General features: G+C 49.4%; 5 protein-coding genes across 7 annotated transcripts; 3 read left to right on the forward strand and 2 right to left on the reverse strand.

Annotated features, from left to right (window-relative positions):
• The first annotated feature begins 141 nt into the window (after positions 1-141).
• prpf38a (pre-mRNA processing factor 38A) lies at positions 142-1,300 on the forward strand. Its single transcript, XM_077737258.1, has one exon. It carries the CDS (start codon positions 195-197, stop codon positions 1,233-1,235), a length of 1,041 nt encoding a protein of 346 aa, XP_077593384.1. The 5' UTR covers positions 142-194; the 3' UTR covers positions 1,236-1,300.
• A 333-nt stretch (positions 1,301-1,633) lies between these two features.
• Positions 1,634-6,996, reverse strand: scarb1 (scavenger receptor class B, member 1). Of its 2 annotated transcripts, none has more exons than XM_077737404.1 (13): positions 6,820-6,996; positions 5,107-5,267; positions 4,813-4,954; positions 4,550-4,753; positions 4,392-4,487; positions 4,200-4,315; positions 3,959-4,125; positions 3,470-3,588; positions 2,854-2,927; positions 2,709-2,760; positions 2,484-2,633; positions 2,362-2,422; positions 1,634-2,088 (listed from the first exon to the last, which is right to left on the reverse strand). In XM_077737404.1, exons 1-13 carry the CDS (start codon positions 6,937-6,939, stop codon positions 2,081-2,083), a joined length of 1,470 nt encoding a protein of 489 aa, XP_077593530.1. In that variant the 5' UTR covers positions 6,940-6,996; the 3' UTR covers positions 1,634-2,080. The 2 variants fall into 2 exon arrangements, with proteins under 2 accessions (XP_077593530.1, XP_077593529.1); XM_077737403.1 differs by lacking the exon at positions 6,820-6,996 and adding an exon at positions 5,585-5,925.
• Positions 6,997-8,783: 1,787 nt separating this feature from the next.
• LOC144210740 (low choriolytic enzyme) lies at positions 8,784-10,507 on the forward strand. Its single transcript, XM_077737585.1, has 10 exons — positions 8,784-8,911; positions 8,982-9,014; positions 9,080-9,133; positions 9,210-9,253; positions 9,312-9,381; positions 9,443-9,557; positions 9,776-9,948; positions 10,009-10,090; positions 10,152-10,273; positions 10,351-10,507. Exons 1-10 carry the CDS (start codon positions 8,857-8,859, stop codon positions 10,491-10,493), a joined length of 891 nt encoding a protein of 296 aa, XP_077593711.1. The 5' UTR covers positions 8,784-8,856; the 3' UTR covers positions 10,494-10,507.
• A 242-nt stretch (positions 10,508-10,749) lies between these two features.
• On the forward strand, positions 10,750-13,436 carry wdr45 (WD repeat domain 45). Of its 2 annotated transcripts, XM_077737406.1 has the most exons (11): positions 10,750-10,987; positions 11,476-11,550; positions 11,610-11,714; positions 11,780-11,885; positions 11,945-12,039; positions 12,097-12,176; positions 12,334-12,542; positions 12,600-12,701; positions 12,765-12,910; positions 12,976-13,085; positions 13,156-13,436. In XM_077737406.1, exons 1-10 carry the CDS (start codon positions 10,939-10,941, stop codon positions 13,083-13,085), a joined length of 1,077 nt encoding a protein of 358 aa, XP_077593532.1. In that variant the 5' UTR covers positions 10,750-10,938; the 3' UTR covers positions 13,156-13,436. The 2 variants fall into 2 exon arrangements, with proteins under 2 accessions (XP_077593532.1, XP_077593531.1); XM_077737405.1 differs by having other exon boundaries at positions 12,976-13,436.
• Positions 13,437-13,483: 47 nt separating this feature from the next.
• Positions 13,484-14,518, reverse strand: lage3 (L antigen family member 3). Its single transcript, XM_077737407.1, has 3 exons — positions 14,409-14,518; positions 13,862-13,990; positions 13,484-13,789 (listed from the first exon to the last, which is right to left on the reverse strand). The coding sequence occupies exons 1-3, from the start codon at positions 14,450-14,452 to the stop codon at positions 13,576-13,578; spliced, it is 387 nt and encodes a 128-aa protein (XP_077593533.1). The 5' UTR covers positions 14,453-14,518; the 3' UTR covers positions 13,484-13,575.
• Positions 14,519-15,124: the final 606 nt, after the last annotated feature.

The following is a 15,124-nucleotide window of genomic DNA, read 5'->3' on the forward strand; positions in this document are numbered from 1 at the left end:
ATAATAATAACTAGGATATTTTATAATTTAACCTTTTTTGATTTGAAATTGAATGACGGCGAAATGTGCTTAAAAAACACCAATAACAAAAAAAAGAATATAATTTCTCCACTCCAGCTCGGTAGGTGGCAGTCCATTTCCACGAGAAACCAAAAAGAAGCAGCCGGTCCACTTCCTGTGGCGCTGGGAGCAAAATGGCGAACCGTACGGTGAAAGACGCCAACAGTATCCACGGGACCAATCCACAGTACCTGGTGGAGAAGATCATCCGCACGCGTATCTACGAGTGCAAGTACTGGAAGGAAGAATGCTTCGGACTGACGGCCGAGCTGGTGGTGGACAAGGCCATGGAGCTCAAGTACGTAGGCGGCGTGTTCGGGGGCAACATCAAGCCCACGCCGTTCCTGTGCCTGGCGCTCAAGCTGCTACAGATCCAGCCCGAGAAGGACATCATCGTGGAGTTCATCAAGAACGAGGACTTCAAGTACGTGCGCCTGCTGGGCGCCATGTATATGCGTCTGACGGGCACGGCGGTGGACTGCTACAAGTACCTGGAGCCGCTTTACAACGACTACCGTAAGATCAAGAGCCAGAACCGCGAGGGCGAGTTCCACATTCTGCACGTAGACGAGTTTGTCCACGAGTTGCTCCACTCGGAGCGCGTCTGCGACATCATCCTGCCGCGACTGCAGAAGCGGCAGGTCCTGGAGGAGGCCGAGATGCTGGAGCCACGCATCAGTGCCCTGGAGGAGGACCTGGACGAGGTGGATACCAGCGACGAGGATGACGACGATGATGACGACGAAGACAACGACCACTGCAACAACAATAACAACAACAACCACCATCACCACCGACGCCGCGACGGCGACCAGCGGCCCGAGCGGATCCCCAGCCCCGAGCCCCACCGGCACCGGGGGAACCACCGGCGGTCGTCTCCGGCGCCGGCGGCCCCGCCGCCCGCCTCCTCCTCGCCCCCGTCGTCCCGGCACCGCCGCAGCCGTTCCCCTCGCCGGAGGAGCCGCTCGCCCAAGGTCAGGCGGAGCTCGCCCGAGCCCCGTCGGGAGCGGCGGCGCAGCAAGAGCCCGCGGCGGCACCGGGAGCGCCGGCATCGGTCCAAGTCGCCACCCGCCGCCGCCCATCACCGCAGCGGCCACCGGCATCGAAGCCACTCCAAGAGCCCCGACAAGAGTTCCAAGAAGAGCCGCAAGAAGAGTCGCCGCAGCAACCAGTGACTTTCCCGCCTTACTTCTTACTTCTTTTTTTCAATTATTAATTAAATACGTGACTTTTTACACACTTTCTACGTCTTGTATTTTGTCCTCGGGAAAAGGTTGGAACTTTCCGACACATTGAGCCACATGAGGCTCTTGAGCCGCAGGTTACAATGGAATCCTGGATTGGATCCCATCTGGTGACCAGTCTGATACTTCAAAAACATCCATATATGGTCAGGCTGTGATTAGAATGAATCTATTATTATTATATGCAAATTTCAGTTAATCATGGAATCATGCTTAGCTCCGCCCCCACCGTTCTATGATGAGTTGGCTCACATTTTATGAACCAAAAGTACCAAATCAGAACAAAATAGTGTTGGCATTGACAAAATGGCTACTGAATCACACTCACATGGTGGAAATATTTCCTTTAATTCATTTTTTTTCAACTATTACACAACAGAAAAAAGGAAATTAGGGCTTTTAATTCGGGTATGGAATGGACATGAAATGATTGGACGCCCCAATCCGCTGACGTGACTTCACGGCCTTCCCTTTTTGTGAAAGCTCTATCAAAGAAAGCGTTGCCTTTTTTTAAACGTAGACAGACTTTGCTCTTCTACGACTTGATAACGAGAACAAACTACAATTGATAAGTTTATTGATCATCGTAAACAATCCTGGAAAAGAACGCTTTTGTATTTTTCTAACAACCATTCAAAAAAAAAAAAAAAAGTAGCACCCGGTTTGAAAAGGAGCGGTCTCGGAGAGGACGCGAAAGGGGGCGGCGGCCTTAAGTGTCGGCGGGTGGCAGTGGGCCGCTCCGCTATTTTGTATTCTGGGAGCTTTTTTTTTCCTTTTCACTTTTCTGGAAAGAAAAGAAAGTGTCTGTTAGAATCGGGGTTATTTAAATATGAAAAGAAGCTCTTTTGTTGCATTCTGGGAAAACGACGGGATGATGAAAGCATTCCCGGGGAAGGCATCTGTTTTGCCTCCCGTTTCCGTGGCATTAGCGTACAGGAAGCCAGCGGGCGCCGCCCGCCATCCACCAAAACAAAAAACAACAAACAAAAAAACACATTCCTTTTCCACTATGGCGCTCGCTCGCCTATGGGATTCCACAGAAAATGGCGTCACCCACCTGACGCCCCCTGCGAGCTCTTCTCCGTAGCGCCGTTGCTTCGTGACGCCGTATATGAAGCCTGAAAAGCAAAATGGCCGTGAAGCAAGACGGGTTTTTCGACCCAACGCGTGTACGTTTACCTTCTTGAGGGATCGCCTAACCAACATGGCCACTACAACGGTGGCCAAGCCCAGCGCGATGAAACCGTACTGCATGACCTCCATGACAGCGGGGAGGACCACCAAGTTTGTGCGGAAGGTATCCAGGACGGGCCCGTCAATGTAGCCGCTCTGTGTTGGAAGATGGGCGTTAAAAAACGTGAAAATGGCGAAGAAAATTTTAAAAAAACGCAAAGACACACCCACCTCCTCAAACCAGATCATGGGCATGATGGTCTCGGGGAGCTTTCCCGTCTCGCTGTGGCGTCCCAAGAAGAAAAAGGAAAAAAAACAGAGCTCACAAACAGGAAGTGTGGGACGTTAACGAGAGGCGAGGCGGAAACGCTCGTACGTAAATCCCAGCACTCGTTTGATGTAAAGGTTGAGCTGCAGGCGGATGGACACGTTGAGGGGGACGCCCGTCAGCTGAAAGCACACAAAAGCCCGAGCCCCCAGTTAACGACGCACGCGGGACCTCCGACGTTGAGACAAAAGACGCCTCCGACGCACACAATCGTGAGACCGGACGGCCAGAGATTGCCCCTTCCTGTTTTTGCCCGCCACTTTGGCACATGGTACGCTCGTCAATGGCCGCTTCCGTTGCGGTTTCGGACGAAAACAAACGGGAGCGCGCCCTCGTCCCGTTCTGGGCGGAGAGGGTCGCGTCCCGAGCGGAATTCATCAAACTGGAACGACGTCGTAAAGGCATCAACCAATTAGCTTATCTGAGATCTGCACGTGTCTCCAACGTCGCCATAAAGTGACTTGCCGCTCGCTGTTGTTTCGCCTGACCCTTGACCCACTGTACGTTTACCTAATGATGATTTCAAATTAAAAACCCTGACCCTCAACTCAAAGTCTGCCCGGCGACAAACAACACGACCGAATTATCTCCTGACATTTCAAGTCTACGCCATAAAAGCGAGACGTTATCTCGCGGGCGATAATAAGACGGCGTGCGGCCTCACCGGGTGGATGTCGATGAAGAGTCCGTGACGGTCCTCGTGGGGTTCCAGTCCTCGCACCGTGTCCAGCAGGGCCGGGTCGGCGTTGAAGAAGTGAGGGTGCGAGATGAACACGGGGGAATCTAAAATCATTTTCAGCAGATGTCAATCAAAATGAGATGTAGACCGGGGTTAGCTAGCGCGAGCGTACAAGAATGTGGGGGGGATATGGCGGAAATGAGGGCCTATCGCCGCTTCCTTTCTCCCCGAGAGCAATCCTCATTTATTGGACAGGAAATTCCTTTCACTTAGGAATGGACAAACTAGCTTAGCGGGGGGAGACCAACTTGCTAGCTTAGGGTGAATGGGTGCTGTGCCTGTTAGCTTAGGGACTACCAGCCACGTGCCTGCTAGTTTAGTGGCTAACAACTACATGAAGGGCTATCTTAGCGGGAGATGAGCGACATGCTAGCTTAGTGGGTCACAAGCGCCCCACAAAAAAGGGGCACCTACTTTGTCGACAGCTGCTGACGTTGAGCAGGCCCGACTGGCGGCAGGGGCAGAAGCCCTGATTGGGGGCGTAGTCGCTACCGTTAGCAAAGAGCGTCCGAGGCGCTACATAGCGATACAGGGGGATGCCCTTGGTGCTGCTGGAACCCTGGTACACCAGCTCCATGGACCTGAATGGACAAAATAGAGGTCCATTTGGGTTAGTGCGCCCATGTTAGCACGCCGGGAAAAGGGACACGCCCACCTGCAGGCGTCCGGACTGTAAAAAGGTAGCGTGGAGCGCTCGTTCATGAAGGGCGGCCACATCTGACCGGCCGTGCCATTGATCATGTTGCACTGAGGGGTGCGCCAGTAGTTTAGCTGGAAAAACAAGCGGTAAGGTCAAAGGGCGGCGAAAAGGGGGCGTCGCCCACCCGCCCGCCATCTCCGACGCTACCTGGGTGAGTCCGTTCCACGAGTCCACCTTGTGCACGTTGCGGATGTCGTCTCGTCCCGTGAAGATGTTGAACAGGCCCGTGTCCGAGTTGTTAAACTGCGGAGGGGGGATGGGAGTCGGTGTGGCGTTGGGGGCGGGGCCGGGCGACGACGTCTCACCTCGCTGAAGAGTCCGAATTTCCCGGAAGCCGGCAACGTGCCGGGCATGTACTTGTTGAGGAAGTCCACCAGGCCGCTTTCGTAGCCCCACATCAGCTCGCCCACCGGCTTGGTGAGGAAGGGGCCCTCCTTGAAGGTCTTGAACGTGGCGCTGATCATCAGACGCACGGCGAACGGAAGGTTCTCCATCATCACCGCCGCGCCCTGTGGAGAAAGACGCCATGAGGTCCTATGGCGAGTTTCCACGTTAGGCCGCCACCTACCAGGACCAGCATGTTGGGGATGGTGACCACGTCCGACTCGTCGCCCGCCGACATGCCGGGCTCGAAGAAGTAGCTCCGTTTCTCGCGGTACGTCACCGTGTGGTTGGCGTGGAAGGTGATGTTTTCCTTCTGGCATTGTTTCCTGCGGGCGCCACGTACACAAATCCATTATAGGAGCGACGGAGTCATTTTTCCATTCAAAACAGAAGGTTTCGCCACCGTAGGCGGCCATTTTGGGGCTAATTTCCCAGTCTATGCATTAAAATGAAGTCAGAAAGGGCGAGCGACGCCCACCTGTAGACGTAAGGCCCCCGTTGCTCCAGCATGGGCTTTTCGCCGTTGAGGACCTCCTGGGGGTTGAGCACGTTGAAGAAGTAGACGGACATAAAGAAGGGGACCGGCATGTCCTTCCAAATGCGGTAGGACATCTCGTTGTCGGGGTCGATCACCGTGTTCTGCCGTCACAAGAATGGTCGCCATTTTATACGGTTTTCAAAATAAAAAAGCCTTAAACTTCATCTCGACTCGATTCAACCTAGAAATCCGTTTTTATGGACCCTAAACACCAACACCTGAGGGGCCAATCTTTCTTTTGACAACCTTTGTGATTGGTCGCCGACATTTGCTGATGACTGGAGGCAAAGTCCGAACAAAACATTGATTTTTCTAAATAAAAATGGACATTAAAGACACATTTTCCCTTTTTTTAAAGGATAAAACATGTGACAGTGATTGAAAAAAAGGTGTACTCGCGCAGGTAGGCATGACTCACCTTGACAACCTGATCGTCGATGATGATGGGACCCACGATGGCCATGAGGGTCCCGAACACCACCATCAGGACCCCCGCGACTATAAAACCCACGGCTACTCTTTCTTTCCTGACCCCCATGGTTGTTGTTGTTGTTTTTGTTACGGCTAAGCGCTAAGCTGCTAGCTACGAAGCAGATCCAGAAAGGTGACAGAGGCCGAGCACTCGCTCAAAGTGTCCCGGGGACGGCTCACTATCCACGGGGCATTTCAGATGAGGCTCGGGGCAAAGTTTGCCAGCTCGAAAGTCCGCCATGTCCTTTATAGATCTTCGCACATTGTTGAGGTTGGCGTACGGGCACCGCCCCCATATTACCATAATCCCCTCCTCCGAGTACTGGACTCCGCCCCCTCAGAATCCTCCTAAAACAAGGTTAGTCTGCTACACATTGACGAAACTCTTTTGCACCATGTTTTTAAAAGTCGCCATTGTGGGTCAAACTTGAAGAACACAAAATAATGAAGAAAGACATCCAAATTGATGCTATTTTCAGGAAGTATATCCTAAAAACAAATTCTATCTGAAGCCCTGACCTGGGTTTTTTTTTTACCTTATGTCCTCCTTCTGTTATGAATTAATATAATATTTTTTTGTTCACACATGATGGCGCATATGTGTTCACTTTAGATGGCGTGTCCATTTCCACATCGTCTTATTCACATACTTTTTGGATGAACTGTAAATGGGAGTTATCAGATTGATCTTTTTTTGTCATTTCCTGCTCATTTGAGAGAATAACAAAACTTTTAAAAGTGGATTTTGGCTATCTTTGCCTTGACATTTTTCCCTCTGTAAAAAAAATACTGACAAAAGCAAAAAAAAAAGAATTTCACATTCCTAAAAATGACCATATTCAGCATTATTGATGTAACTTTTAGCAGAAATTTGACAAAAACTGATCCTAAAAACTGCAATTAGACGGCAAGAAATTTAGGGTGTGACCCGCCTACTACCTATAGGTATGCTTCAGCACCCCCGACACGTTTGTGAAGATCAGTGGGATGGAAAAAGAAAAAAAATGAATTAAACATAACAAAAAAAATCTATACAGCCATCAATTTACCATCCAATGTATTATAAAAAAGGATGGAAATATGTTTAAAAATAAAAAAATGTCCTTCAAACTCTGATACAAGTGAAGACATAATTGGATTTGTCCCTAATCCAGAATTCCAATTTAAAATGTAAATAAATACCTTAATGATTTGCTGGTTCATGACGGCGCGTCCCACGAAGATGAGGACGAAACCCGACAACGCCATGACGGCGCCGGCCACCATGAAGCCCAACGCCACTTTGGACTTGTCCACGGCCATGACGCTTGAGGATGCGTCTCCTCTCGAGGATGTCGTCAAGGAAACGCTGGCTTGGCTTGCCAGTGAGCGAGCGAGCGCGAGCTGACCGCCAGCCCGCCTTTATACACACACGCCCCATAGGCCTCGCCCCCTCCCCGACATCCCGCGAGGAGTGGACGCACGTGTTCTCCTGTGGCGTCCCACGTCAGTCGTGGCGTGCTCAGAAAGTTGAAAAAAATATATAAAAAGGGGATGTTAGCGCCTGAAAATGAATGTTTTTGTTTTGATTGACATCTTAGCGACGTAGCACGTTAGCGCTCTGCTACTTTTTAGAAAGGCTAAGTTGAAGCGTCTTGGCGTATTGGGACTAAATCTTTTTTAGGCGTTTCCTTCTTGCAAGGACGAATTTTCACGAAATTAAACTTCAAAGTGAAATAAATGGACGCCAATTCCCTTTTTTTCAAAGGAAGACCGTCAAATAAAGGATCTTCCTAACAGGAAACACCTTAAGAGCAAATACGCAGTGATTGTTTTTGCTTCTGAGGTCGAGGGTTCCATCCCGGGCCTCACTTGTGGCGTACCCCATGCCATTTTTGCCCATGTTTGTTCTTTGTTTGATTTCTGTAGCCTGCAAAGTCCAATGTAATATGCATACAAGGACATTAACAATTTGTGTGTGTGTGTGTGTGTGTGTGTGTGCAGGATGTGGTGAAATGTGTTGCGGTCCTAAATGTGCCCACAAGGCACAAAAAAAAAAAACCAAAAAAGAGATAAACTTGCCCTTTTTACTATTTTGTGGAACTTTCTTGATGAAATTGAAGGAAGTCACGTTGAAATCATATGACAATTTTTCATTTTTACATCGCACGATACGATTATTTCATAAAGCCCAGGCCAGGCGACATGTTAGCGCCTAACGCGCTAGCTACGGTAGCGACGAGCGCGGCGGGGCACGTTAGCGGCTAATGATGGGACGGTAAAGGGATATTCTGACGATGAAAACGAGGCACAAAGATGCCATGATGTGGACCTGATTAATTAAAATTCAAGTTGGGGAAAAAAGCCTGCAGCAGCAAAGAATAGCCACTAGGTTTGGAGCGTTTTACAATGATGCATAGATTAACCTGTTTAAATGTTAATTCGCTTTGAACTGGGACTGTATTGCAACATTAATAATGTGCCTAGAGATTATTTTGTTTACAATAATCATGAATTTTAATCTTGCAAAAAAAATAGCGAAAATATCCCAAATGTGGGCTTCAGGAAGGCCAAGGAACCAAAATGGCGGCGCCGGGATGGCTCAAAAAACCTAATGGGCTACTTTCATGACAATGGGGCTCGATAATAACGCGCTTTGCTAAGCTAAAGCCTAATTCCCGGCTAGTTGACGATTTGAAAAGTGGTGATGGCGAGTAACTGTAGAGTAGGCGGGGCCTTGTCCGGCGGCGAGCATGTGAATGGCGTGGAGTCAGTACAAAAGGTCCGAGTGTGGGCGCCGCCGCGTCGTCTTTCTCCACGGACGCGGCGCATTAGCGATGAAGAGCCCCTCTTTTGGCCGGCGCGCACATGACGGCGACCGCGGTGGCTCATCTGACTTTTGCCTTTCTTTCTTCCTTCCTTTCTGCTGATGAAGGACCAAGAGCGCCCTAAAAAAAGAAAGAGGAACTCAACAATTGACCTACTAATATCCACTCTTTAGCACGAACGTAAACACACCAGTAAATATTGTTACAATCCACACAAGCCAAATAAAAGTCATTTTTAGGGGCTTTGAGGACATCTTTTCTCCTTTTTGGGGGCCTTTTTGGGGACATGTTTTTCCGGCCTCCGTCCAGCAAGTGGCTCCACTTGCTTAATTAGCCCAGTGTCTTATTTAAGGAGGAGGCGGGACCCTAGTGGTGGTTGCAGCATCAGTTAACGAGCCACGCCAATGCCGCCATGTTTGTGGTCCCGCTCATTGCCACGCTCCTCTACTGGGATGTCCTCCGACCAGGTAAAGGCCGTCCTTTTTTTGTCTTTAGCTGTTTTCTTTTGGGATGACATGCGTAGATGTTTTGTTTCAGGGTGTTGTGCTCCGACTTTGGCCCGAGATCAAGGTAACGCGAGCAAAAAGATTAGCTGTTTGGCGCTATTTTAACAATAAATTGCTTTTCCAATGCAGACACGTTGGTCCAAGCCATGGAGTACATCAAGGACAACCCGGAGACGCTAGCAGGCTAGTTAACCAGACTCTAATACTTTTTAAAATTGCTCATGTCCTCATCCATAACACTTTAAAAACTGGTCGACAGGCTTGATGGACGACGAGGTCGCAGAGGGTGACATGCTACTTCAGGTGAGTTCTGTCAATCATCTTGTGCTGAGAATGAGATTGACCTTTTTAACCCCTACAGAGGGACCGCAACGCCGTGGACAAACGCTGGCCGTCCACCAGGATCCCGTATTGGATCGATCACAAACTGGGTGAGAAAAGGGCGTCTGGCCTCCGATGTCGGACGTCCGCTTAAATGATGATTGTCCACAGTTTCCCGCATTGGTGAAATCGAGTTGGCACTGAGGATGATCTCCGCGCGAACGTGCTTGTCCTTTATACAGCGAACCCGCGAGCCAGACTACATCTTCTTCAAAAGGGGCTTTGGGTGAGACACTTGGCTGCTCTTGAGCCAAGATGGCGGCGAAAGCGTGCAGTGGCTCAATGCACCTTTTTTATCTTGTTAGAAACTAACAAAAAGCTTAAGTTTAAAGATATTTCTTGACATAACAATGGCTTAGCTGGAGGTGGGGCTAATGAACAGGCAAGCTAAGTAGTTAGCACATAAGGCCTATTGGTTTGGGCTAATTTGTTGGCATTGTTTAGGTGCGCGTCCTACGTGGGCTTCATTGGCGGCGAGCAGGACATCCACGTGGACACCACCTGCCAGGTGGGCAACATCATCCACGAGGTCCTCCACGCGCTGGGATTCTACCACGAGCACACACGGAGCGACCGCGGCAATCACATCACCATCGTGCAAGAGAACATCATGAAAGGTGCGGCTTTTGCGTGTTTTGGCGAATGCGTCGCCATGGTTGTCTTATATCCCATTCTAGGCCATCAAAAGAACTTCCGCATGCAAATTGGAGAAACCTTCAACCTCCCGTATGACCTACCATCCATCATGCACTACGGCAGGTAAGCCCTGGTTGGCGCTGTTGTCTTAAACGCCGCATCTAACATGGCCATCGCATGCTAGCACTTTCTTCTCGACCAATGGGAATCCCACCATCGTGGCCAGAGTAACTAATAAGCAGATGGGCCAGCGTGTGCGCATGACACCCACTGACATCCAAAGAATTCGTATGCTCTACGAATGTGGTAGGCTTTTTTTCGGCTAATCTTAAGAGATGATACTGGGCTATGAACCTTAACATGTCTTCTGCTGTCTTTGTCAGATCGAATGGAAAGACTCCGTAACATTTACTGGTGGGACCCTGCAGCCATGTTAATGCCCAACCTGGACACGAGTCGAACGAGCAATAGCTCACTGTTGGATGGCCCCACAAACGTCACTTCCACTGAAGCCAATTTTGAATAAAATTCCAAACTGTTGATTTTGTCTCTCGGTTGAATCATGTGTGGGTTTATAGGTGGGTGACATTTGATATTGTTGCATGATGCGCACGAACAAATGACTATTGGAGGTTCAAACTGAAAGAAAATGCAGACTTCTGCAACGATTTGATCAGATTTTTGACCAAATGAATATAAAATCTCCGGCTGTCATATTCTCCTGCACAGTAGGCGGCAGTACGCACCTCATGGGTACTCGCAATGTGCTATAAGAAGGAAAACAACGTGACGTCACTCTCCGTGTGCAAAACAAAGCGTCCCGTTGCGTCGGGTTGTTGTTCAACTCGGCAAAGAGACGGCACCGTGTTATTTTGGCGTCTTTATTCGCCTTTTCATCCGTTTTGGTGTAGACAAACTAAGTCATTCAAGGTGAGCTTCGCGAGCGGCTCGATAGCCGACCCAATTGCGACATGTCTAAACAGAGAGGAGTCAACAGCCTGCAGTTCAACCAGGACCACAGTAAGTTAACTATTTAGCCCTTTATTAAAAGTCCATTCTCTTGCTATATTCCGTGTGGCACGGGTAGAAGGTTTTCCAACGGAGGCCTGACATTATGTGAAAGGACCGCTTAATAAACGTAACCCATGTCAACAAACATTTTTACCTGACATTTTCGGCGACGAATGAGTACTAATCGCGTCCCACTTAGGCCGAATGTGATTGGCTGATGTGAAAAAAGGCGGGATATGTTTATCTGAAAGTAAAGGCCGAATGTGATTGGCTGATGTGAAAAAAGGCGGGATATGTTTATCTGAAAGTAAACAATCGCGGCTGTATTATGATTAGTCATTGACACAATTACTATTGTCCCCATAAAACATTTATTTGACGGCCAATGTGCTTTCATTGGGGAAATGAACACAAAATAGATGTAAATACAGTGTCTAATAAGGCCCCTGTTGTATTTTGCTAAGAAATAAATGAAGAAAAAGACTGTTATTTTGTAGGTTGTTTCTGCTGTTCCATGGAGTCGGGCGTCAGGATCTACAACGTGGAGCCGCTGATGGAGAAAGGCCACCTTGGTGAGCACCGAACGTGCCTCGTCGGCGAGCAGGCCGCTGACCGCCTGCGCCATCTACAGATCACGAACAGGTGGGCAGCGTGGCGTCCTGCTCCATGCTGCATCGCTCCAACCTGCTGGCCTTGGTGGGGGGCGGCGTCAATCCCAAGTTCTCCGACATTTCAGGTGAGGGAATTTTGACAGTGACGTGGACATGGACGTTGACGCCCACGCCGTCTGGCTGCCCTTAGTGCTGATCTGGGATGATGCGCAGGAGAGTCGGGAGGCCAAAGACAAACTGGCGCTGGAGTTCACCTTCACCAAGCCTGTGCTGGCCGTCCGCATGCGACACGACAAGTAAGACACGGCGCTCGCCATCTTGCCCTGCCCGTTCCTAATCGATGACCTCTTTGCAGAATCGTCATCGTGTTAAAGAACAGAATCTACGTTTACACCTTTCCCGACAAACCGCAGAAGCTGTTTGAGTTCGACACGCGAGACAACCCCAAAGGTGCTCGCCCCGTCCCGTTCCGAGCGGGGCCCCGCCTCTAACGGCCTTTTCCTGCAGGTCTGTGCGATTTGTGCCCCAGCGGGGACAAGCAGCTGCTGCTCTTCCCGGGACACAAATGCGGAAGTCTGCAGCTGGCGGTGAGTCATGGGGGGGCATATGTTGGAAAAAAAAATAACTACATATATCTAAAATGGCCCACATGAAATCGAGTTGACGTTAAAGCGGCCTGCAAACCAACCAGTCTGACACCCTTGCCTCATGGCTAAAAAATAAAAAAATCTGTGCTCCCCTTAGGATCTGTCCAACACCAAACCGGGAACATCATCGGCGCCGTTCACCATCAACGCGCACCAGAGCGAGATCGCCTGCGTGGCGCTCAACCAGCCGGGTAGCGTGGCCGCCTCGGCCTCGCGCAAGGGGACGCTCATCCGACTCTTCGACACCAGCAGCCGCGACAAACTGGTGGAGCTGCGGCGAGGCACCGACCCGGCCACCCTTTACTGGTAAGCCGCCTCCCCCTTGGCCGCTCTCTCCGCTCACGTCTTCTACCTCCCCGACAGCATCAACTTCAGTCACGACTCGTCCTTCTTGTGCGCGTCCAGCGACAAAGGAACGGTCCACATCTTTGCCCTGAAAGACACCAAACTCAACCGACGTTCGGCGTAAGAGCGCCACGGTCCGCTCTGCCTGGCCCCGCCTTGACCGCACCTCTTTGTGTGAGTCAGGTTGGCGCGCGTGGGCAAGGTGGGCCCCGTGATTGGTCAGTACGTGGACAGCCAGTGGTCACTGGCTAGCTTCACCGTGCCCGCCGAGTGCGCCTGCATCTGCGCCTTCGGGAAGAACACGTCCAAGAACGTCAACTCGGTCATTGGTGAGAAACGCCCGCCGTCGCCGCGGTTTCCGAGCCGTGCCCGACTCACCTATGCCACCCCTCAGCCATCTGCGTGGATGGTACCTTCCACAAGTACGTCTTTACGCCCGACGGCAACTGCAACCGAGAGGCCTTTGACGTCTACTTGGACATTTGCGACGACGACGACTTCTGAGTCATGGGGACGTTTGGTCGTCGGTGGATACGGACAAAATGGTCGCCGCTCGGCGTAAAATGACAGGACTGTTTTGATTTCAAGTGGAGACACGAGAATTGTCATGTAACGGCGCCGGCTTTTGAAATGTCAGACGATCGGTTAGATTAATGGCAGCCGATCAACAAAAAAAATGTCCCCAGGACATTTGTGGGAAGATGACATGCTTTGGCAGGAATTCAACACAAGAGCATATAAAGTGTTGATAAGTATAATCAAAGCAAACATTTATTTTTCATTTTCTTTGTCAAAAAATGCTAAATTCCTTTTCTTAAAGGTCACACGAGATGGTAATAAAATGCATTGCCTTGATTTGAGAGTTAAATTTTCTCAAGGTTAACCCATACGGTAACAAGCAGTTGTTTGCAAAATCAGTTTTTTATTAAAAAAAATAGTGGTATTTTTTACAAAAAACATTAAGTCAACGAAAAGGCTGTTTAAAGATGTGATTTCACGATTTCACTTTCAAATGTGTCGTCAGGCCGTCGTTAGGCGGATCGCCATGGGAACCAGCGAGTCCAACATGGCCACCTACGCCCTTCCCTTCTGCGCTTTCCGCTTCCTCGGTGGAAAACATGATCATGGTCTCCAGCACCAGGTCCAGGTGCTCAATGAAGGAGTTGACGGCAACACGCAAGTTGCGAGCGCTGTCGGCGCTCCAACTCCTGAAAGACAGTAGGCAGAGGTCATCGCCTGGCACAAATTGCACGCCAGACCAGGCCGGTGGGCTTCCTCACGCTGTCAAAACAGTCCTGTGGAGCTCCAGGTGTTGGCGGGCGCCACTTCGTCGAGGCTGGCGGTCGGCGCCGAGCGAGCGCAGGGCGATGGTGGCCTCCCGCTCCGACGGGAAGGGGACGTTCAGGGAGCTTGCCGACGACGCCTGTCAAGGTAACTTGACCCATTGACCTTTTGATAACCCCACCCCCTAAATGACAAAAACAATCACCCTAGCAACCGTTGTTAAGTGACAAACTTCTATTTTAGTCTAATTTTCCAGCTTACTCAATTTGGCAAAAGAAACTTGTGTTTAAGCTCCTTTTAGTAATGAAACTAAAACATTTAGAGGCCACGGAAATAGTACAGCACGTTTATCCCATTCTCCTAATTGGCGTTTTTTTCCCGATTTAATCAACACTTAGCAAATGGAAGATACTTTAAATCACATTTATGTGGTAGTTGAACACGGGAATACAACGCTATAAACGCCGCATTCTCATCACCAGTTTGAACGCAAGCTAAAAGTAAAATGTCAAGATAATTGTGGACATTAAATGCAAAGGATACAATTGCAGTCGGTCGGATAGCTTGTCGCTTTCGGGCGCCGCCATGTTGCTGCTTCCGGGTGGGGCGGGGCATCTGGGACTTTTCTGCGCATGTGCACGTCTTCAAGCCTCTTCAAAGTAAAACCTGGTGATACCAGATGTGTCAAATGGCTTACTTTATGCTAGGTATATGGACATAATGTTTTATTTTCATACTCAGTTACTCAAATACTCGAAACAATGAGAAATATGTTTATTACAGTGACCATTTATATATAACAAATCTACATCTCATTATACTTCTTCAATAAATCATGAATATGTATACTACTATGTTTGTATGTCCCAGGCTAGCTTGTTAGCAAATATTTAGTCAGTTTGATATTCCTAACTAAAGTGAATGCTTTGTGTATTTGATGCCACTTTGATTCTGAAGAGTTGCTGTCATAAGCAGCTGCGTGTCTATACATACGATTGGACGCCTGCTCCCGATCGTCGTTTTTCATCAACGTTTCAACACCATTACGGAAGTTTCTGACATTGTCTACAAAGGTAAGTACATATAAAGTATATTCAGATATAAAAATGTGAAAAGGGCTCAGGTAGGGGCCATAGTTGGTCATCACTTGCGGACCCCTTGATGGGGCCCCATCTAGACCACTGGGAGACCAGTTGGCATTGGGATATTGATTTTTTTTTAACCTGTCAGTGACATATTGATTAAACACTGCAATGGAT

This window comes from Stigmatopora nigra, chromosome 17 (genome assembly GCF_051989575.1).
Source record: "Stigmatopora nigra isolate UIUO_SnigA chromosome 17, RoL_Snig_1.1, whole genome shotgun sequence".
Taxonomy (NCBI): Eukaryota; Metazoa; Chordata; class Actinopteri; order Syngnathiformes; family Syngnathidae; genus Stigmatopora; species Stigmatopora nigra.